Consider the following 21,697-nt stretch of genomic DNA (forward strand, 5'->3'; position numbering starts at 1 on the left):
ATCCCTGAGTCGAGGGGTGCCGCTGCTGGGACAATTGTGCCACGGGTTGGTGTCCATGAGGAACCTGCCCGGTGGGAAGTTGAAGGGCTACAGGTCCCACGCGAGCTCCTCCAGATCAGGAATCAGTGCAGCTGACTCAACCTGGTTGACCCAGAGCCACCCACTGGCCCAAGTAGGACCGTTTCAGATCTTCTCAGTGGCCCAAGAAGGCAACCCAGGCCCTCCAAGCAGGCCAAGCTTTGGAGAAGAATCAGGAACGGTTCCAGGATAAGCGAGCTGAGCGTGGAATCCCACTCTGAGCAGATGTCTACCTCAAACGGGCAGGAAAGGCTAGGAAGGATAGAACTGCGTAGGGGTGTCTCTCCGAGGAATGTTTCCTGTTTGAGCAGAGGGTTGGACTAGAAGACCTCCAAGGTCCCTTTGTTATTCAGTTACTCTGTTACATTTGTATAACAACAACAACGACGATGATAATAATGTTGGAAGGCACCATTCAAAGTTCCAACGGCACTGTCACTGTAAAAAGTCATTTATGACCAGTTCTCGCACTTACGACCGTTGCAGCATCGCCACGGTCACATGACTAAAATCCAGACCCTTGGCAACTGAGTTGGATTTATGACGGCTGCAGCATCCCCCGGGGTCACGTGATCCCCTTTTGCGACCTCCGGTCAAGCAAAGTCAGTGGGGCGGACAGATTGACTGAACAACTGCAGCGCTTGACTTAACAAGGGGTGGCAGGACAAGTCGTAAGACGGGGCAAAGCTCCCTTAACGAGTGTCTCGCTTAGCAGTGGAAATTTTGGGCTCAGTTGTCGCAAGCCGAGGACTATCTTATAATTACAATTAACTCGCTCTAAGTGTATAATGGTGAAGGGTAACTGCGATTGTCATTAAAGAGGCTGGCCCGGGGCTGACGACACTCGGCGCGCCTCGGTGGTTGCCAGTGATCGCCATCCATACCAGGAGCAGAACAGCTGGGGGCAGCTAAGCCAAAGTCTGCTCTCCATCTCTCCCCCCCCGCCCGCCCTCCCCCCCCCCCCCGGCTTTCCCCACTAAGCCTTTGGCAGGCTTCCCGTTCCAGCCTACGCCGTGGGGCGCAGGACCCCTGTGGGCTACTGCTGCCCTGCTCACTGAGCGCCGCGCGAGCTACGGATTTCGGCAAACGAGCAGCCACCGGGAGACGAAAACCTGTTTCCATGCAAATGTCAGAAGCAATTGCGGGAAACAGTTAAAGCGGTGCCCCGAAATGCAGTGTGTCTTTGTGCAAGTCGGATGTTTGTACAGCTCTGCCTCTGGAGACCTCCCATTAAGAGCTGCGTAAACAAGAGCCAGCTGCTGCCGCCGCCACTGCAGGCCGGAGGCCCTCGGAAGCCCCCTCCCCTCCCCAGGCCTAGTCCGGGAGGGAGGGGGCTGTGGCTTCATTTTGGGAGGGGATAACAGTCCATCTTGGCTTTGCCAAGTCAGATTTAACAGAGGCGGTTCTCGGCTTAAGGACCGCAGTTGGGCCCGGAATTTATGTGGCTAAGCAAGACGGATGTTAACATGTTGGTTTTTTTTGCCCCGTTTTACGACCTTTCATGTTAAGGCAATCACGGCAGATGTGAAGCTAGTCATGCGGTGATTGGGCTCCTGCATTGGGTTTGTTTGTCAGAAGGTCACAAAAGGGGATCACGTGACCCTGGGACCCGGCACGTGTCATAAGTACGAGTCAGTTGCCAAGCGTCCGGTTTGAATCACGTGACCCTGGGGATGTTGCAGCGGTCGTGGGAAAGGCGGTCCTAAGTCACGGTTTTCAGTGCCGTTGTAACTTTGAATGGTCACTAAATGAACCGCGATAGGCCAAGGACTACCTGTAATTGTGTAGAGCCCTATCCATTCGGTGAGGTAGGACGTGCGGTCCTTGACTTACGACCACTCTCTTAGCAACCAAAGTTCTGACAGATCTTTCTGGGGTTACAAGTGGTCCTTGATTTAGGACCCCAACGGGGACCACAGAATTCCCAAGTGCTAAGCAAAACCGTCGCTAAGGGAGTCACACACAATTTTACAACCGTGTTTTCTACCCCGGCTGTTAAGTGAATCAGCACAGTCATTAAGCGGATCTGGCTTCCCCCATTGACTTTGTCAGAAGTCGGCGGGGACGCCGCAATCATTGTAAATCCTGGCTCTCACCAAGCCGATGAATTTTGCTCACATGAATGTGGGGATGCTGTGATGGTCATAAGTGTGAGTACCGGCCGTTAGTGTGAAGACCGGTCATAAGTGTGAGGACCAGTCATAAGTATGAGGACTGGTCAGTGCTGTTGTAACTTTCAACAGTCACTAAACTAGTGGTTGTAAGTTGAGGACTACCTGTACTTACGATCTGGATTTGAAGCTCCAACAGTTCACAACGTCCTGCGGTCACGTTAACTGTGTTTCATTACCGTTTTACCGAAAACCGGCCTTCCGCTTTTCAGCAAAACTGACCTATGGCGAACTGCTGGCTCGTTTAACGACCGACATCACTTGCATAATAACCACGGAGGTCAGTTTATAATTGCTCCTCCTTGCTTGTTGACTGCCGCAAAAAAGCTCATAAAATTGGGGTCGGTCATGCGACCAATCACGAGTTACAATGGTGGCGGGCAGGCTCCATTCCGGTTGTAACTTGAGGACCCCCTGTAGCCACGCCCACTTGCCCTTTGACCTTCCTTCCTGCTTTCAGGCTTCTGTGTGGCGGGGGGCCTTGGGAAATGTTCCATAGGACCCTCAGAGGCAGGCAAAGGGGGAAAAAACAGAATACGGGACGTCCTCGACTTACAACAGTTCATTTACCGACTGTTTGAAGTTACAACGGCGCTGAGAAAAGTGGCTTATGGCCATTTTTCACACTTATGACCAATGCAGCATCCCCGCGGTCACGTGATCTATACTCGGATGCTTGACGACTGACTCACGCTTACGACCGTTGCGGCATTCCCCAGGGCCACACGATCCAAATTCGGCCGCTTGGCAACCGACTCGTATCTACGACGGTCGCAGCGTCCCCGGGTCGCGTGATTCCCCTTTGGCCACCTTCTGACTAGCAAAGCCGATTCCCTCAACGCCTTCAAGGTGACCCATTGAACGCCATTCCCTTAACAAGTGTGTGACGAAGAACTGCAGCGATCCGCTTAACGGCCGTCTTGCCCGGGGAGGAACCGCCGGGATAAGAAAAGCCATAAAAGGGGGGGCACAGCTCACTTCACAAAAATGTCTGACTTGGCAAGAGGAATTATGGGGCTGAGCTGTGGCCCTAAGGACCGCCTGTAAGCGAGTTTCGCTCTGCTTCTGCCGTTCGGGATCAAATCCACCGGAAATTCGGAATGGAATAGTTTTTCCACTGGAAATCGCCCTGCTAAACCCGCAGCGGCCATCTCAAGATGCTCCCCACCACCACCACAAGAAGGGGGTGGGCAAGGTTGCGTGTGTGTGTGTGTGTGTGTGTGTGTGTGTGTGTGTGTGTGTGTGTGGGCATCTCACCATGGCATAAATCTCTTTGGCACCCTGAGCGGCATCTCCTGGCATCTTCGCAGCCAGCTTGCCCTCTCCGCTGCCGACTCAGCACTTCTGACACGGCTGATTTAGGAGCCCGGCCTGGGAAAAGGTGGATTTGGACCCCTAGAAAGAGTGGGGGGGCCTGGAACAAGCGCCCCCCTCCCGCCCATAGCCTCATCTGTCTCTGCCAGGACCCCCGTTTGAACACGGCCCGGTTTGTTTCTCTCTGCATCCTGCTGCGTTGTGTTTTTTTTCCCCTCCTCTTTCCCCCTCCCCCCCCCCCAAATTCCATTTTTCTCTCCCTCTCTTTTTCTTCCCTGTTAAAAATAAAAGTTTGGCTTCGTGCTCGCAGTGACCCATTAACAGGGAATTAATTAAAGAAAGGGGAAGATTTAATAAGTCCCCTTGGGGCCTGGAATCGTTCTCCACCTGCTGGCCTCCTTTGCTGGGATGACTCCGGGAGAGGGAAATAATCAAAAAGGCTACATTTCAATTAACAAAAGGGGTCTAAAAGTGCCTCTCCTTCCTCCAAGCCCCCCCTCGCCAAAGGGTGTGTGTGTCATTTTGGCAGATTTTGGAGGGCTCTGGACAATGGAGGATGGTGGGAAAAATCAGGGTCTGTCTTTCTTTCTCTCTCTCTCTCTCTCTCTCTCTTTCTTTCTTTCTTTCTTTTTCTTTCTTTCTTTCTTTCTTTCTTTCTTTCTTTCTTTCTCTCTCTTTCTTTCTTTCTTTCTCTCTCTTTCTCTTTCTTTCTTTCTCTTTCTTTCTTTCTCTTTCTTTCTTTCTTTCTTTCTCTCTTTCTTCTTTCTTCTTTCTCTCTTTCTTCCTCTGTCTCCATCCTTCCTTCCCTCCCTCTCTCTCTTCCTTCCTCATTCCCATAACCTTCCTTGTCTATTTTTCTTCCTTTCCTCCTTCCTTCCTTCCTCTCTTTATTTTCTTTTTTCCTTTTTCTTTCTCTCCTTCCTTTTCTTCCTTCCCTCCTTCCTCCCTCCCTTCCCCTCCCTTTCTCTTTCCTTCCTTCCTTCCTTCTGCTTTTTTCCTTCCTTCCCTCCCTCCCGCCCTCCTTCCCTCCCTCCTTCTCTTCTTCCTTCCTTCCTCTCCCTTTCTTTATTTTCCTTCCTTTTTCTTTCTCTCCTTCCTTCTTTTCTTCCTTCCTCTTCATTTCTCTTTCCTTCCTCTCCTTCCTTCCCTCCTTCCTTCTGCTTTTTTCCTTCCTTCCTTCCCTCCCGCCCTCCTTCCCTCCCTCCTTCTCTTCTTCCTTCCTTCCTTCCTTCCTTCCTCTCCCTTTCTTTATTTTCCTTCCTTTTTCTTTCTCTCCTTCCTTCTTTTCTTCCTTCCTCTTCATTTCTCTTTCCTTCCTCTCCTTCCTTCCCTCCTTCCTTCTGCTTTTTTCCTTCCTTCCTTCCCTCCCGCCCTCCTTCCCTCCCTCCTTCTCTTCTTCCTTCCTTCCTTCCTTCCTTCCTCTCCCTTTCTTTATTTTCCTTCCTTTTTCTTTCTCTCCTTCCTTCTTTTCTTCCTTCCTCTTCATTTCTCTTTCCTTCCTCTCCTTCCTTCCCTCCTTCCTTCTGCTTTTTTCCTTCACTCCCTCCCACCCTCCTTCCCTCCCTCCTTCTCTTCTTCCTTCCTTCCTTCCTTCCTCTCCCTTTCTTTATTTTCCTTCCTTTTTCTTTCTCTCCTTCCTTCTTTTCTTCCTTCCTCTTCCTTCCTCTTTCCTTCCTCTCCTTCCTTCCCTCCTTCCTTCTGCTTTTTTCCTTCCTTCCTTCCCTCCCGCCCTCCTTCCTTCCTCCCTCCCTCCCTCCCTCCCTCCCTCCCTTCTTTCCTTCCTTCCTTCTTTTCTGCTCCGTCCTGGAGATCAATCAATCAATCAATCAATCCCATTGGGGGTTTTTTTCCCCCCGAAGTCGACCATCGGACGCCTTTTATCAGAGCAAGGATTAGACGGAGGATCATTAGATTAAGGGGATTCATTAAAGGAAGCCCGGAATTTATGTAGGTGACATCCAGGTGCTCCAGCTTCATTACTGGGCCAGCCGAACATCTGCTCTTCCGCAGCTCCGCAGCCTTCGCTGCATGCTAAGTAGCCCCACCGTTTTTCCAGCAGCTCGGTGGGGAAGCCTCTGGTTCTCCAGCCTAGAGAAGAAGGGGGTCTGGTAGGCCTGAGCACCCCCAAACTAGGGGAGATGGCTGCCTCGGGACCGAGGCTTCTGGCCTAGAGAAGGTGGGGCCTGCTTTTTCGTCCTAAATAAGTGTGGGGATCCCTTGAGGCTGGATCTAGGGAGGTCCGGCCTAACACAGAGAAGGCTTAGAGGAGACCCAGTAGCCAGTCCTTGAAGGGCTGTCGTGGGGAAGAGGGCCTCAATTTGCTCTCCCTAAGATCTGGGCAATGGGTGGAAGGTGGCCAGAGGGAGATCCAACCTTGAAATAAGGAGAAATTTCCTGACTGGGCGAACAACTAATCAGTGGAGAAGCTTGCCTTCAGATGTTGTGGGTGCTCCAACACTGGAGGCTTTCAAAAACGGGAGTGGATAACCTCCAACCCCCGGTCCGTGGATCGGTACCGGGCCACGGCATGCTGGCAACCGGTCCGCACAAACAAGCGAAGCCCCATCCGCGGGATGCAGAAAACACACAAAACCATGCACCCTCCGGTCCACGGAAAAACCTCTCTCCACGGAACTGGTAGTCCCCGGTGCCCAAAAGGTTGGGGACCCCTGGACGAGAAGACCTCCACGGTCTCTTTCAGTTCTCTGATTCTGTGATCTATCTCTTTGTGTGTCTATTCTGTCTACTGGGGTTACATCTAGTTTATCTCTCACTCCATCCTCCATTCATCATAATCTATCTATGTATCATCTATATATCATCTATGTATCCATCATCTGTCTGTCTGTGTCTGTCATCTCTCTCTGTACCTCTAATAATCTTATCTGTCTGTCTGTCTGTCTATCTGTCTGTCATATCTCTCTCTCGCTCGCTCGCTCTCTATCTCTAACTCTATCCATCTATCTATCATCTATCTATCTATCTATCTATCTATCTATCTATCTATCTATGTCATCCATGCATCTATCCATCCATCCATCCATCCATCCATCCATCCATCCATCCATCCATCCATCCATCCATCCATCCATCTATCTATCTATCTATCTATCTATCTATCTATCTATCTATCTATCTATCTATCTATCTATCTATCTATCTATCTATCTATCTATCTATCTATCTATCTATCTATCTATCTATCTCATCTATCCATCCTCTCTCTCTCTCCCTCTCTCATCTATCTATATATAATCTATCTCTATCCCTTTCTGTCTGTGTCTGTCTGTCTGTCCAGCCAGCCAGCCACCTTCTCTCTCATATATATCACCTTTACATTTTCAAAAAAAGGCTGGACAGTCCGTTGTCCTACATGGCGTATGGGTCTCCTGTCTGGGACAGGGGGGAGATGGACTAGAGGACCTCCGAGGTCCCCTTCCAGCGCTCTGCGTCTCTGCCCCTTCCAGCTATATGGAGGTGGCCAACAACGTTCAGAGGGAGGAGACAGTGCTGAGCATCCAGTTTGTGCTGCTGGACTGCTCCCACCTGAAGGCCACCGTGGTCCAGCACTGCAACGAGTGGCAGAACAAGCTGACCAACCTGCTGAAGGAGATGGCCACCGGCCGCTTGAGGGACCTGACCGCTTACCTACAAGACAACGTGGCCGAGTGAGTGTCCCGCCCTCGATCGGGCTCCCCTCAGGGACCCCCTTTCCCGCACCCTCCGCTCTTTTCCCACCCCCTCCCCGTGTAAAAGGATGGCGCGCTGGCTCAGCAGCTAAGACGCTGGGCTTTTCGGCTGGGAAGCCAGCAGCCCAGGTTTGAGACCCAAGCAGGGGCGAGCTCCCGTCCTCCCCTCAGCTTCAGCCAAGCTAGCAGTTCGAAAGCATGCAAAGGCAAATAGATAGACAGGTACCGCTTCGGCTGGAAGATGACAGGGCTCCGCGTCTTCCTGTGGGAAATGTCTTCGGACGGCGCTGGCTCAATGGCCTGGAAACACAGATAAGCGCCGACCCCTCTAGTCAGCAACTATAGCGAGTAAAATCTGCAAGGACTCCCTTTTATCTTTTACCTGGCCTGAATGTGCCGTTCGCCCCCGCAGCATCAGCCATCCTCCCCAAACGTTGGAGGAGCTCAGCCGAAGCCTCCAGCTGCACGAGACGCTGCAGAACGACCTGCTGAAGATCGAGGGGCAGATCCCCCCGATCCACGAGCAGTTTGCCATCCTGGAGAAGTACGAGGTGGCCGTGGACGAGGAGGTAGCTCCCCGGCTGAGGATTTGGGGCTGACGTGGCCCGGGGGGCGGTTTTCCTCCTCCTGCTGAGGTTGACGGCCTACGTACAGGTAGTCCTCAACTTACAACTGTCTGTTTAGCGACCAAGGTTGCAGCAGCACTGAAATAAACAGTGACTGACAAGCGGTTCTCGCACTTACGACCGTCACAACATTCCCCCTGGTCAGGGGATCAAAATTTGGCAACCAGCCTGTTGCAGTATCCTGGGATCACGTAAATGCCATTGGCGGCGTTCTGACCAGCAGAGTCAATGGCTTAACGGCCGTGAGATTCACTTAACAACCGGAGAAATTTGCTTAAACAACCCTGGCATAAAAGATTGCAAATCTTAACGATGGAAATTCTAGTCCCAATTGTGCTCGTAAGTCGAGGACTCCCTGCATTAGGTTAGCCGTGGCCTCCTTGGGTTGGTCCACAACCCCACCATGCACGCCACAACTTTGTGGTGCTGCTGGCCGCTGGTTCCCACCTCGTTTGGGCTCAACGCTGCTTGGTCTCCCGTCCTGCCAGGTGCTGCAGCTGCTGGGTGATTTGAATTCGGAATGGCTGGCTTTCCAGCAGTGCCTCCTGGACAGCGAAACCATGTTAAAGAAGCACAAGGAGAAGTTCAAGACGGGCCTGATCCACTGCGCGGATGACTTCAAGAAGAAGGCCCAAAATCTCCTCCAGGACTTTGACATGAATGGTGAGCAAGAGCTCTGGGCTTGGTCCTCCTTTCCCTTCTGGCCCATCGTCCTCTGCTGCGGACAAAGAGGATGGGCCTTCTCTTCAACCATCCTTCAGTTCTTTAGGTGGGAGTGGGATGGGCTGGTTTTCTTTGGGGGGTGGTTTAGGAAAATGATAGGGCTGAGAACTTCTGGTTTGTATGTTGACTCCTCAAGAGGAATCCCCGTTCAACTTAGGGGAACTGAAGATGGTTGGTCCTGTCAGGCCCAAAAGACTAGGTCTACAAGGTCCAGTTAAACAGCTTAATTGCTGAAAGCCTATGCAGAGGAATCTTCTCCCTAAACTGCTCTATCGCTGAAAGCCTATGCACAGGAATTTTCTATCTAAACTGCTTTATTGCTGAAAGCCTGTGCACAGGAATCTTCTACCTAAACTGCTTTATTGCTGAAAGCCTGTGCACAGGAATCTTCTACCTAAACTGCTTTATTGCTGAAAGCCTATGCACAGGAATCTTCTAACTAAACTGCTTTATTGCTGAAAGCCTATGCACAGGAATCTTCTACCTAAACTGCTTTATCGGTAAAAGCCTATGCACAGGAATCTTCTACCTAATTTATTGCTGAAAGCCTATGCACAGGAATCTTCTCAACTAATGTTTGGGACATACTAGGAGTTAGAAAAAGGTCTGCGGATTCAAGGAAGGGAGGTTGGACTTGGTTTGCTTGTGATGTAGGGATTCTAGGCTGATTCCTGTTTTGACTCCACACACACACACCCACCTCCACACCCCAGCTTCTGCCACACCTTCTCCTACAGGCTGTTTGCTCATCTTCTTTTCCTAAAGGGAAAGGGGACATCCCACCCAGGCCCAGTTTCACCTGTGTTTGAGCCACAGCAGCCTTCTCACGAGTAGAGGCCTGCCGTGGTTGGATCTGAAGTAGGTGTAGCCAATATGCCGGCCATCCCCAGGCAAAGCATGGAGGTCATCCAGGTCTTCTGCCCTTCTCCACTGACAGGTCCTTTCACCAGTGCCGTCTCGGCTGATGCTGCCCTGGAGCAGATCATGGCCATGAGGCAGCTACTGGCCACCATGAAGGAGGAGGAGAACGCCCTGCGCTCCAACCTGGGCATCTTCAAGATTGACCAGCCCGCCTCCAAAGATCTTCAGAGGCTGGAGAGGGTGAGAGGAGCCTTCTACTGGTGACCTTCTCCTTAAGGGAAGCGCTCCGATCCAAGGTTGGGCTTCACGTCCCACCTCTGGCTCACCTTCTGGGTCCTGCAGGAGCTGGATTACATCCAACAAGTCTGGGAGATCACCAAGGAGTGGGAGGTCCACTGGGAGGAGTGGAAGAACGGGAGCTTCAAGACTCTGAAGACGGAGGTGATGGAGAACACAGCCTTCGCTCTCTTCCGGAAGCTGAACAAGTTGAGCAAAGAGCTTAAGGCAAGGCAGCCCAGCGGGCCTCGTGACGGGCAACGAGGGGAGAAGGTGGAGGAGCTCCTCTCTGTAGAGAAGGAGATTGCGGAGGATGGGTCTTTCCAGCTTCCCCTTGGGACTTAGGTGTGGAGTTCATTGGGGGGAAGGGGTATGTGAGGACGGAGTGAGGGCTTCCCCACTCAGCTGCGGCACCAGCCGGGCCAACTGGATTCACTCAAGGGACCACTGAGAACGTTCCCACCAACATTGAAAGTTGGGCAAGTCATGAGTATATAAGGTGAGACCAGACCCCCCGCCCCCCACACCCTTCTGGCACTGATGATGTTCCCTAGTTGGGTCATGAGACGTCTGCAGGAAAACAACGTAGCTCAGAGAGCATCAAGGAGCCCACAGCCCTCCTCCTCCACCTCCTCCTCCTCCTCCTCCCCGTCCCCCAACTCTTCAAAGCCCACTCTCTTCTAGCACTTATCAGGTTAGCTAGTTGGGTCATGAAACGCCTGCAAGAAAACCACTAAGCTCAGAGAGCACTAAGGACTCCACAGTCGTCATCCTCCTCCTCCTCCTCCTCCTCCTCCTCCTCCCCCTCCCCCTTCTAGCACTCATGATGTTCCCTAGTTGGGTCATGAAACGTTTGCAAGAAAAGCACCCAGCTCAGAGAGCACCAAGGACCCCACTGTCTTCCTCCTCCTCCTCCTCCTCCTCCTCCTCCTCCTCCTCCCCCCTTCTCCTTTCCACAAATCCCAGTCCCTTCTAGCACTGCAGATGTTACCTACTTGGGAAATGAAACGTCTACAAGCGCATAACCCATCTCAGAGAGCATCGAGGGCCCCAGAACTGAATTGAAGCTGAGGCGTTCAGCATCAACAGCTGGGCAGAACTCGGCCCCACCAAATTCTCTCCCAATTTTCGTCATTTAATGGGCTTTTGCCCCCTCTTTTGTGACTGAAGGATCGGAACTGGGAAATAATTGAGACCTCCAAGGCCAAGATCGAGCAGTTTAAGAGGACCATGCCCTTGATCACGGACCTCAGGAACCCAGCTTTGCGAGAGAGGTAGGTGGCTTGAGTTGGCTAGGAATCCCTGTCCGGGGTTGGCTGAGTTGAGGGACGCCAGGCTGGCCTTGGGCCCAGGAGAACATTGATCAAGGATGGATGGATGGATGGAGATGATGGATGGGTGGATGGAAGGATGGATGGATCAAGATGGTGGATGGATGGATGGATGGATGAATGGATAGAGAGGATGGATGGATAGATGGAAGGATGGATAGATGGATGAATGGATAGAGATGATGGATGGATAGAGTGGATGGATGGAGATGGATGGATGGATGGAAGGATGGATGGATGAATGGATAGAGAGGATGGATGGATAGATGGAAGGATGGATGGATAGAGATGATGCATGGATGGATGGATGGAGAGGGTGGTGATGCTGCTGCTGAAGATAGATAATTAGATAACATTCATTCATTCATTCATTCCTGGTTACCTGCAGGCACTGGGACCAGGTGAAAGACTTGGTTCTTCGGACATTCGATCAAGATGCTGAGGACTTCAGACTGGAAAATATCATCGAGTTGGGCTTGGACAAACACGTGGAGAAGGTGGCTGAGATCTCTTCTTCGGCCACCAAGGAACTGGCCATTGAGCAGGTAGCGTCGTCTGTTTAGAGCCGGGGGTCAACTTTACCAAACTCTCCCCTCTTCCGAGAACGCCCAAGTGCTGGTTTCAGAAGCCCAGAGAGACTCTTGACTTCCACCAACTCTTGGGCATCCAGTTGAGAGGCATCTACAGCAGGGGTCTTCAAACTTGGCCCCTTGATGACTGCTGGCTGAGGAATTCTGGGAGTTGAAGTCCACAAGTCATCAAGGAGCCAAGTTTGAAGGTCCCTGATCTACAGGTACTGAGAACGGAGGGGTGACCTGTTCTCATGATGCTGTCCTTCTCCTCCCAGGCTCTGGAGAACATCGCCAAGACCTGGGCTGTCACCGCACTGGACATTGTGCCTTACAAAGACAAAGGGCACCACCGAGTCAGGTAGGCCTGCTGGGTTCAAGGAAGGGAGAAGGTCAAGCATGAAGCGTCAGGAGATAGTTGCCGACCCTGGATATGGGTGCTTTGGGCACACCCGGTCCAAACTCTACGATGCCTGAAGGTGGACCTGCCTCTTAAAAAAAAAACAAAAAACCCCACAGTGGCCCCCTGAAAGCAGAACCAGAAATCTGGGTGGGATTTTTTGACTTTTAAAGTCTACGATGGTCATGTTGGTTTCCAGAAGCAATCCAGCGTGCTGGTGACCATCATCAAAGGTTTAATGGGTTTGGACTGAGATAGGGTAGCCAAAGGCTGTCTTCTCCTATGGCCTGGGCTTTACAATCTTCTGGGTCAATCTTACCTCTAGTGTCCTTGGTGGTCTCTGAGCTTGGTCTGGAGAGCTGAGGGAGGTTCAAGGACTCCACACTTCCACCTCTTACGATCCTCGTTAGAATGTCCTTGGAGGTCCACTTGGAGAGTTCCAAAATCTCAGGAGTGGAAAGAGGGAATGTGGAATTGTGTAACACCTCCTTAGCTGACAAAACAGGGGCGTTAGAATAGAATAGAGCCGGAAGGGACCTTGGAGGTCTTCTAGTCCAGCCCCCCCCTTCCCGCCCCCCCGCTCGAGCAGGAGAACCTATATACCATCTCAGACAAGTGACTGTCCAGCCTCTTCTTAAAAATCTCCAGTGACGTAGCACCCGTGATTTCTGGTGGCAAGCAGTTCCACTGGTTGATGGTCCTCACTGTCAGGAAGTTTCTCCTTAATTCCAGATCGCTTCTCTCTTTGATCAGTTTCCAACCGTTGTTTCTCATCCTTCCCCTCTGGTGCTTTGGAGAATAGCGTGAGCCCCTCCTCTTCTTTGGGGCAGCCCCTCCAATACTGGAACGCTGCTATCGTGTCACCCCTGTTTCTTCTTTTCTTTAGACTAGCCAAACCCAGGTCCCGCGGCCCTTCTTCGTATGTTTTGGTCTCCAGGCCTTGGATCACCTTTGTTCCTCTCCTCTGAATTTTTTTTCCCAAACTCTCAACCTCTTTTTTTGTCATCCGGTGGCCAAAATTGGCGGCAGCGTTCCAGGTGTGGCCTCGCTAGGGCCTTAACAAAGCGGTCATAATACTTCCCGTGATCTTGAGTCTACGCGTCTGTTTACGCAACCCAGGATTGTGTTGGCTTTTTTTTTTACTGCTGCCGCGCAGGGCTACAGCCAGGGTCAAGCGATCGTCCACCGGGACTCCGAGGTCCCTCTTACCGTCGCCGTTTTTTTTTAAGCCAGGCCTCGCCCAGTCTGTACTTTTTGTACCTTTAGTTTTTCCTGCCTCAATGTAAGACTTTGCTTTTCTCCACCTTGAAGCTCATTCCGTTGGACGGGGCCCCTTGTTCGAGTCTGTCAAGATCCTTTTGGATCCCCAGCTGGTCTTCTGGGTGGTCTGCCTAAAGTCCACCAAGGACTCTAGGCCGAGAAGAGGAGATCTTCTAATTCAGAGGTAGACCTCTGCTCCTAGGCCTCCTTTGAGGCCTTGCCCTCAGGAAGACTTCTCTTTCTGCAGAGGAACGGAGGATGTCTTCCAGGCACTGGACGACAACCAGGTGTCCTTGTCCACCATGAAGGCTTCCCGCTTTGTGAAGCCGTTCGAGAAGGAGGTGGACCGGTGGGAACGCTGCCTCTCGCTCATCCTGGAGGTGATCGAGATGCTACTGACCGTGCAGCGGCAGTGGATGTACCTGGAGGTGAGGTGGTCCTCTGAGACCTAACCTGGCTACCCTTCCCACGAAATGGCCGGGGCGCTTTACAATCCAGACGCGTCACCTCTCTCCTCCGTCTCCAGAACATCTTCTTGGGAGAAGACATCCGCAAGCAGCTGCCTGGCGAATCGTCCTCCTTTGACAACATCAACAGCAGCTGGAAGACCATCATGGACCGCTTTGTCAAGGACAACAACGCTCTGCGGGCCACGCATTACCCAGGTTTGCTTTCCCTCCTTGCGGTGGCGGTGGAGGGTTAGGGTCCACGACTCCAGGGAAGAAGCCCCTTCCTGCTCCGCATCCGACTTTTCCAGGTCCTACCTCAGCCACTGGAGATAGGAAGAAGATCATCGGAGGTCTTCAGTATTCGGAGACCTCCCGAGGAGAGCGAGTTTCTCGGCCCGGACAAGGGAGATATTTGCGACTCTTTTGTGCTTCTCCCTGCAGGCCTGCTGGACAAACTGGTAGAAATGAACGCGGCCTTGGAAGACATCCAGAAGTCCCTTGACATGTACTTGGAGACCAAGCGCCACATCTTCCCCCGTTTCTACTTCCTGTCCAACGATGACCTCTTGGAGATCTTGGGCCAGTCCCGTAACCCGGAGGCCGTCCAGCCCCACCTCAAGAAGTGCTTTGACAACATTAAGTGCCTCAAAATTCAGAAGGTACGACTCGGGGTAGACAGTGGTCTCCGGCCCAGATCTCTTTGGTTCCCCCACGGCTTCCTTTCCACGTCATGCTGTGGCTGGTTGGCGCCAGGATTCTCCCCGGATTTGGCCCTTTCGGTGGGCAAGGCCAAAGGAGCAGATCTCCCCTGGGGCACCGTTGGAGACACGTTGTTCTCCTTTCCTTCCTCAGATTGGGACCAGCAACCGTTCTGAAGCCCTCGGCATGTTCTCCCTGGATGGGGAATACGTGGACTTCACCCATTCCGTGCTGCTGGAAGGACCGGTGGAGGTGAGCCACTTCTTCACCTGGAATCGTTTGGTGCCAGTAAAGGTTTTGAAGACACCGCCTGGCGTGAAACATCCTGTAGACCTTTGACCCATCCTTGTCCCTGGCTTGCTTGGAGCTCAAGAGGTTGCCGCGGAATCCTTTGCCCGCTCTTCTGCCCGTCGTCCCAAGTTCTAGGCTGGCCCAGATCGCGACTGGTCTTGTTGGGCGTTGACAAAGGTGGTGCCAGTCCGTGGCGCATCCCCGCTCCTCTGCAGGACGGTCCGGCGAGGAAGGGGCCTGGGAGGCTCCTCCCTTGTGACCGAGACTCCATGTGTCCCAGGAGTGGCTGTGCGACGTGGAGAGGGCCATGCGCTGGACGTTGAGGGAGGTGCTGAGGAACTGCCGGCTGGCCTTGAAGAAGATGCTGACCAAGAGAGACAAATGGGTGAAGGAATGGCCCGGACAGGTGAGGACGCGGAGATGGGGCAGGACGTCAGGTGGGGTCTCTGGGATGTCCTTGCAGGTGCTGAGGCGATGGCGAGCCCTAATCTGGCCAGGCGCCCCATCTTTTTGTGGTGGGACATGCTGGTCTCCTGTCGAGGGGCTGGCACCTAGATGTTCATAGCCCCATCCTGCTGGAAGGATGATACTGGAGTTCTTTGACCTGAGGAGATGAAAGTTTCTCGGGGTTGACTCCCCACCACCACCACAGCCGTGACCCCACTTTGCTAGCCCTTCCCCGTGGGTCCTTCTTGAAATGTTGGGGTCCCCTCCCTTGAGCGGAGACATCCAGGGGGGAATTGTGTCCTTCTGCCCTCCTCCCGTCACCCCAGATCAAGCTGAGGAAAAGGGAGGTGGGTCTCCTTCCCCATTCCCCCCCCCGTCCAATCTCCAAATGGGCATCCATGGGCTGATTTGCCCCCCCTTCCTGGCAACCTCTGCCAGATGGTGATCACCTCCAGCCAGATCCAGTGGACGGCCGACGTCAGCAAGTGCTTGGCCACCTGCAAGGAACGCGGGGACAAGAAGTACCTCAAAGCCATGAAGAAAAAGCAGGTGAGGCTGCCGCCGGGACTCTCGGCACCCTACACACACACACACACACACACACATACACACACACACACACCCTTCCACGGGGTTGTAGCAGCCCTGAGCACAGAGCCCGCACAGGTAGTAGCGGGTGGTCCTCATAGAAATCCAATAAATGAATGAATCTTACAAGCCGGGGAATTTAACACCGGGAGTCCTGGACTCGCAACAGGCCATTTAGTGATCGTCCGAAGGTGCAACGGCAGTGGAATAAAGTGACGTACAGCCGTTTTTTTCACCCGGAGCGTCCCCAGAGTCAGGCAACCAAAATTCAGGCCCTCGGCAACCTACCTCACCTTTACGACGGCCGCAGCGTTTCCACACACACACACACACCAGGGTCACACGATCCCCTTTGGCGATCTTCCGACACGCGACGGTGTGACTAACTTGTCAACCGGAGTGATTCGCTCAAGCGCCGTGGCGAGAACGGTCGGGAAATGGGGCAAAACTCACTTAGCAACCGTCCGGCGTAGACGCTTTGCGCTCAGTCGTGGTCATAAGTATCTACTGCCCGACTATCGTCTTTCCAGAATCTATGATTTTCCGTCTCTCAGTCAAAGGGTGGGGTAGAACAGGGGTCCCCAGCCCCCCCCCCCCGGTCTGTGGACCGGTACCGGGCCGCGGCATGCCAACGACCGGTCCGCACAAACAAGCAAAGCCCCGTCCGGGGGATGCAGGCAGTAAACCAAACCAGGCCCCCCTCCGGTCCGCGGGAAAACCTCTCTCCACGGAACCGGGGGTCCCTGGTGCCCAAAAGTTTGGGGACCCCTGGGGTAGAATATCATTCCCCTAAGCCAGTTTTCCTCTGCAGTTTCCCTCCCCCCTCGCCCCCAGTCCAGCCGCTGGAATTGTTAAGATAGACTGCAGCTGGACTGGGAAGCTCCACTCAGGACGAAGAGCCGCAGACTGAGCTTTTTCCTTTTTGTGTGTGTGTGTGCGCGTTTGTGTCTGTGCGTGTCTGTTGGGGGAAACCAGATCTCCATGCTCAACAAGTATTCGGAGGCCATCCGGGGCAGCCTGACCAAAATCATGCGCCTGAAGATCGTGGCCCTGGTGACGGTGGAGGTCCACGCCCGCGACGTCATCGAGAAGCTGTACCGGAGCGGCCTGCTGGACGTCACCTCCTTCGAGTGGCTGAGCCAGCTGCGCCTCTACTGGGAGAAGGTGAGGGGGGGGGAACGGGAGGGGAGGGGGTCTGCACAAGGGGGGCACCCGGCGTGCCCTGTCCCTCCCTGGGAGTGGAGAGGCCCTGCTGCTGCTGCTGCTGCCCTCTGCTGGAGAGAACGGGCTGCCCGCGGGGCTGCTGTGCCCGCCTCCTGCCTTGTGTGCGGCTGCCCCCTGCTGGCCACGTATGGAACCCCAGATGAAACACAGGTGACGCTACCTCCCCCTCCCCCTCCTCTTCTTCTTCTTCTCCTTGTTCTCCTCTTCCTCTTCTCCTCCTCCTCCTCCTCCTCCTCTTCTTCTTCTTCTCCTCTTCCTCTTCTCCTCCTCTTCTTCTTCTCCTGTTCCTCTTCTTCTCCTCCTGTTCCTCCTCTTCTCCTCTTCCTCTTCTTCCTCTTCTCCTCCTCTTCCTCTTATTCTCCTCCTCCTCTTCTTCTTCTTCTCCTCTTCCTCCTCCTGTTCTTCCTCTTCTCCTCTTTTTCTCTTTCTTCCCCTTCCCCTCTTCCTCCTCCTCCTCCTCTTCATCTTCTCCTCCTCCTCCTCCTCTTCCTCTCCTCCTCCTCCTCTTCGTCTTCTTCTCCTCCTCCTCTTCCTCTCCTCCTCCTCCTCTTCCTCTTCTCCTCCTCTTCTTCTCTTTCTTCCCCTTCCCCTCTTCCTCCTCCTCCTCTTCTCCTCCTCCTCCTCCTCTTCTTCTTCTTCTTCTCTTTTTCTCTTTCTTCCCCTTCCCCTCTTCCTCCTCCTCCTCCTCCTCCTCTTCCCTCCTTCCTCCTCCCTGCAACCCCCCCCTCCCTTCTAGCACTGATGTTGTTCCGTAGTCGGGTCTGGAAACATCTGCAAGAAAACCACCCTCACCAATCCAATATTCCCCTCTCTGGCCCTGCAGTTAGAAGGGGGTCCTCACCCCATCACTTAGGGGTGAATCTCTCTCCCCACCCCCCACCCCACCTGCCCCAACGGAAGCTTTCTTTGCAGGACCTGGACGATTGCGTGATCCGGCAGACCAACACCCAGTTCGCTTACGGCTATGAGTATCTGGGGAACTCTGGCAGGCTGGTCATCACCCCTCTGACTGACAGGTGCCCTGACGGGGGGAGGGAGGAGGGGGGGAAGGAGTGGAAAGAATGGGGGGCTTTCGGACCCCCTGTGAAGGTGGGAGGAGGAGAAAGTGTGGGTTGCCTCTTGGGGGCAAAGAGTTTGCAGTTGCACAGGTGGTCCTTGACTTACGACCCACAGCTGAGCCTTCCCCGTTTCTGTCGCTAAGTGAGACCGCAGGGGGGGGGTTTGCCCCCTTCTCCAACCTTTCTTGCCTCGGTCGCTAACTGAATCAGTGCATTTTTTTAAGCGAGTCACACGGTTGTTAAGTGAATCCGGTTTCTCCCTTGTCAAGTTCGCAAAAGGGGATCATGGGACGCCCTCCCCCCCCCCGACACTTCCCGGGACGCTGTGACCGTCCTAAATAGGAATCAGCGGCTCGGCGTCTAATTTTTTTGCCCACAGGGGTGCCGCGACGGCCGTTCCTGTGAAAACCGGGCCTCAGTCGCTTTTTTTCATTGCCGCCGTGACTTCAGACGGCCGTTAAAGGAACCGTCATAAGTCGAGGACCGGCTGTGCCAAAAGGCAAGAGAGTTAAGGACTGAGCCCCCGGGGTCTGGCCTCCTCAGGTGCTACATGACGCTGACCACGGCCCTCCACCTCCACCGAGGAGGGTCCCCGAAGGGCCCAGCGGGCACCGGCAAGACGGAGACGGTCAAGGACCTGGGCAAGGCGCTGGGCATGTACGTGATCGTGGTCAACTGCTCGGAAGGCCTGGATTACAAGTCCATGGGCCGCATGTACTCCGGACTGGCCCAGGTGAGAGAATAGAATACAGGACAGTACGGAATACAATAGAAATAAGGAATAGGGTAGAGTGGAATAGAATAGAATAGAATAGAATAGAATAGAATAGAATAGAATAGAATAGAATGGAATGGAATGGAATGGAATGGAACGGAATAAAATAGAAATAAGGAATAGGGTAGAATAGAATAGAATAGAATAGAATAGAATAGAATAGAATAGAATAGAATAGAATATAGAATATAGAATATAGAATATAGAATAGAATAGAATATAGAATATAGAACGGAATATAGAATATAGAACGGAACGGAATAGAAATAAGGAATAGGGTAGAGTAGAATAGAATAGAATAGAATAGAATAGAATAGAATAGAATAGAATAGAATAGAACAGAACAGAACAGAACAGAACAGAACAGAACAGAATAGAATAATAATAATATAAAAATAGGAGGATAGGATAGGATAGAACAGAACAACAGAACAGAACAGAATGGAATAGAATAGAATAGAATAGAATAATAATATAAAAATAGAATAGAATAGAATAGAATTAGAATTAGAATTAGAATAGAATAGAATAGAATAATAATATAAAAATAGGATAGAATAGGATAGGATAGGATAGAATAGAACAGAACAACAGAACAGAACAGAACAGAATAGAATAGAATACAAATAAGGGATAGGAAAGGATAGGATAGGATAGGATAGGATAGGATAGGATAGGATAGGATAGGATAGGATAGGATAGGATAGGATAGGATAAAATAGAATGGAATGGAATGGAATGGAACAGAATAGAATAGAATAATAATATAAAAATAGAATAGAATAGAATAGAATAATAATATAAAAATAGAATAGAATAGAATAGAATAGAATAGAATTAGAATAGAATAATAATATAAAAATAGGATAGAATAGGATAGGATAGGATGGAATAGAACAGAACAGAATAGAATAGAATACAAATAAGGGATAGGATAGGATAGGATAAAATGGAATGGAATGGAATGGAATGGAATAGAATAGAATAATAATATAAAAATAGAATAGAATAGAATAGAATAGAAAACAGAACAGAACGGAACGGAACGGAACGGAACGGAACGGAATGGAATAGAATAGAATAGAATAGAATAGAATAGAATAGAATAATAAAATACATAACAGAATAGAATAAAATACAGAACAGAGTAGAATAATAAAATACAGAATAGAATAGAATAGAATAGAATAGAATAGAATAGAATAGAATAGAATAGAATAGAATAGAATAGAAAACAGAACAGAACAGAACAGAACAGAACAGAGCTGGAAGGGACCTTGGAGGTCTTCTAGTCCAGCCCCCTCCTCAAGCAAGGCAGTGGTTCAGCATTGTAACCCCGTAGTAAGATGGGAGGCCGATAAAATGGATGAATAAATGAAACGAGTGGGGTTTTGCTTCATTTTATGGCCTTTCTTGCCTCCGTTGTTAAGCGAATCGCTGTACTCGTTATGTGAGTGGCACGACTGTTAAGTGAATCCGGCTTCCCCGTGGACTTTGCCCTGTCCAAAGGTCGCAATGCGACCGTCATAAGTAGGAGCCAGTGGCCAAGGATCTGAATTTTGACCCCGTAACTGTCATAAGTGGGGAAAACGGTCCCAAATCAACCTTTTTTCACTGCTGTTATAATGTGAAATGGTCACTAAACGAGCTGACGTAAATCGAGGCCTGCCTGTGCTACGCAGCAAGCCAATTCTGTGGTCAAATAAATGGCACGGATTTAATACTAAACCTAAACACGGGTAGCCCTTGGCTTATGACCGCGATTGAGCCCAGCTTTTCCGTTGCTAAGTGAGTCAGTTGTTAGGTGAATATCGCCCCTTTTTACGGCCTTTCTCGCCACCGTTGTTAAGTGAATCACACCGTTGCTAAGTGAACTGGGATTCCCCCCCCCTGGACTTTGCTCGTCCGGAGGGGTATCGTAGGACCCCAGGAGATGCCCCCGACCGTCATAAATATGAGTCGGTTGCCAAGCAGCTGAATGTTGACGCTGCAACGGACGTTAAGTGTGAAAAAACGGTCCTAGGTCCCTTTTTTCAACCCCGTTGTAAACTCAGGACGGTCACTAAACGAGCAGTCGTAAGTCGAGGGCGGGCTGTGCTCTGATGACCCTGGGTGGGGGTCTCCCGGCTGACCCCCGCCGCTTTGTCTCCCTCCCGCAGACGGGCGCCTGGGGCTGCTTCGACGAGTTCAACCGCATCAACATCGAGGTCCTCTCGGTCGTGGCCCAGCAGATCCTCTCCATCCTGTCCGCCTTGGCAGCCAACATGACGCGCTTCACCTTCGAAGGCCACGAGATCAACCTGGTTTGGTCCTGCGGCATCTTCATCACCATGAACCCAGGTGGGGCCTGGTGGGATTGCCGGGGTTGGTGGGGTGTGTGTGGGGGGGGGGAACGTCCATATTTTGGAGGGGAAACCCTAGAATTTAGATCCCCCAAATATTATTCCCAAGGAGGAGGACAATTAACCAGTGGAACAGCTGGCCACCAGAAGTTGTGGGTGCTTCATCACTGGAGAAGAGACGGGTCAGTCACTTGTCTGAAATGATCTAGCTCGGGGGTCTTCAAACGTGGCCCTTTTATGACTGGTGGTCTTCCACTCCCAGAATTCCTCAGCCAGCGTGAGGGAACTATGACCCCTTTAGGACTTGTGGACTTCAATTCCCAGAATTCCTCAGCCAGCCTGAGGGAACTATGACTTTTTTATGACTTGTGGACTTCAACTCCCAGAATTCCTCAGCCAGCGTGAGGGAACTATGATCCTTTGATGACTTGTGGACTTCAACTCCCAGAATTCCTCAGCCAGCATGAGGGAACTATGACCCTTTCATGACTTGTGGACTTCAACTCCCAGAATTCCTCAGCCAGCG

At 51.9% G+C, this 21,697-nt stretch overlaps 1 protein-coding gene across 1 annotated transcript in view; it reads left to right on the top strand.

Moving 5' to 3' along the window:
- LOC308677862 (dynein axonemal heavy chain 2-like) overlaps nucleotides 1-21,697 on the top strand; it is a gene marked incomplete at both ends in the record, with an annotated part of 121,978 nt that overhangs the window by 39,554 nt on the left and 60,727 nt on the right. Inside the window, 18 exons of the mRNA XM_081344562.1 lie at nucleotides 7,031-7,231; nucleotides 7,665-7,821; nucleotides 8,367-8,541; nucleotides 9,539-9,702; nucleotides 9,805-9,966; nucleotides 10,909-11,012; nucleotides 11,458-11,614; nucleotides 11,917-11,999; nucleotides 13,546-13,726; nucleotides 13,825-13,963; nucleotides 14,189-14,406; nucleotides 14,600-14,698; nucleotides 15,018-15,143; nucleotides 15,623-15,733; nucleotides 16,748-16,936; nucleotides 17,909-18,012; nucleotides 18,598-18,787; nucleotides 20,989-21,169. Coding sequence (XP_081200688.1) covers nucleotides 7,031-7,231; nucleotides 7,665-7,821; nucleotides 8,367-8,541; nucleotides 9,539-9,702; nucleotides 9,805-9,966; nucleotides 10,909-11,012; nucleotides 11,458-11,614; nucleotides 11,917-11,999; nucleotides 13,546-13,726; nucleotides 13,825-13,963; nucleotides 14,189-14,406; nucleotides 14,600-14,698; nucleotides 15,018-15,143; nucleotides 15,623-15,733; nucleotides 16,748-16,936; nucleotides 17,909-18,012; nucleotides 18,598-18,787; nucleotides 20,989-21,169 — 2,741 coding nt within the window. The remainder of the gene's footprint in view (nucleotides 1-7,030; nucleotides 7,232-7,664; nucleotides 7,822-8,366; nucleotides 8,542-9,538; nucleotides 9,703-9,804; nucleotides 9,967-10,908; nucleotides 11,013-11,457; nucleotides 11,615-11,916; nucleotides 12,000-13,545; nucleotides 13,727-13,824; nucleotides 13,964-14,188; nucleotides 14,407-14,599; nucleotides 14,699-15,017; nucleotides 15,144-15,622; nucleotides 15,734-16,747; nucleotides 16,937-17,908; nucleotides 18,013-18,597; nucleotides 18,788-20,988; nucleotides 21,170-21,697) is intronic.

The sequence above is a fragment of the Vipera berus genome (assembly GCF_964194415.1).
Source record: "Vipera berus genome assembly, chromosome: Z".
NCBI classification, from domain to species: Eukaryota; Metazoa; Chordata; class Lepidosauria; order Squamata; family Viperidae; genus Vipera; species Vipera berus.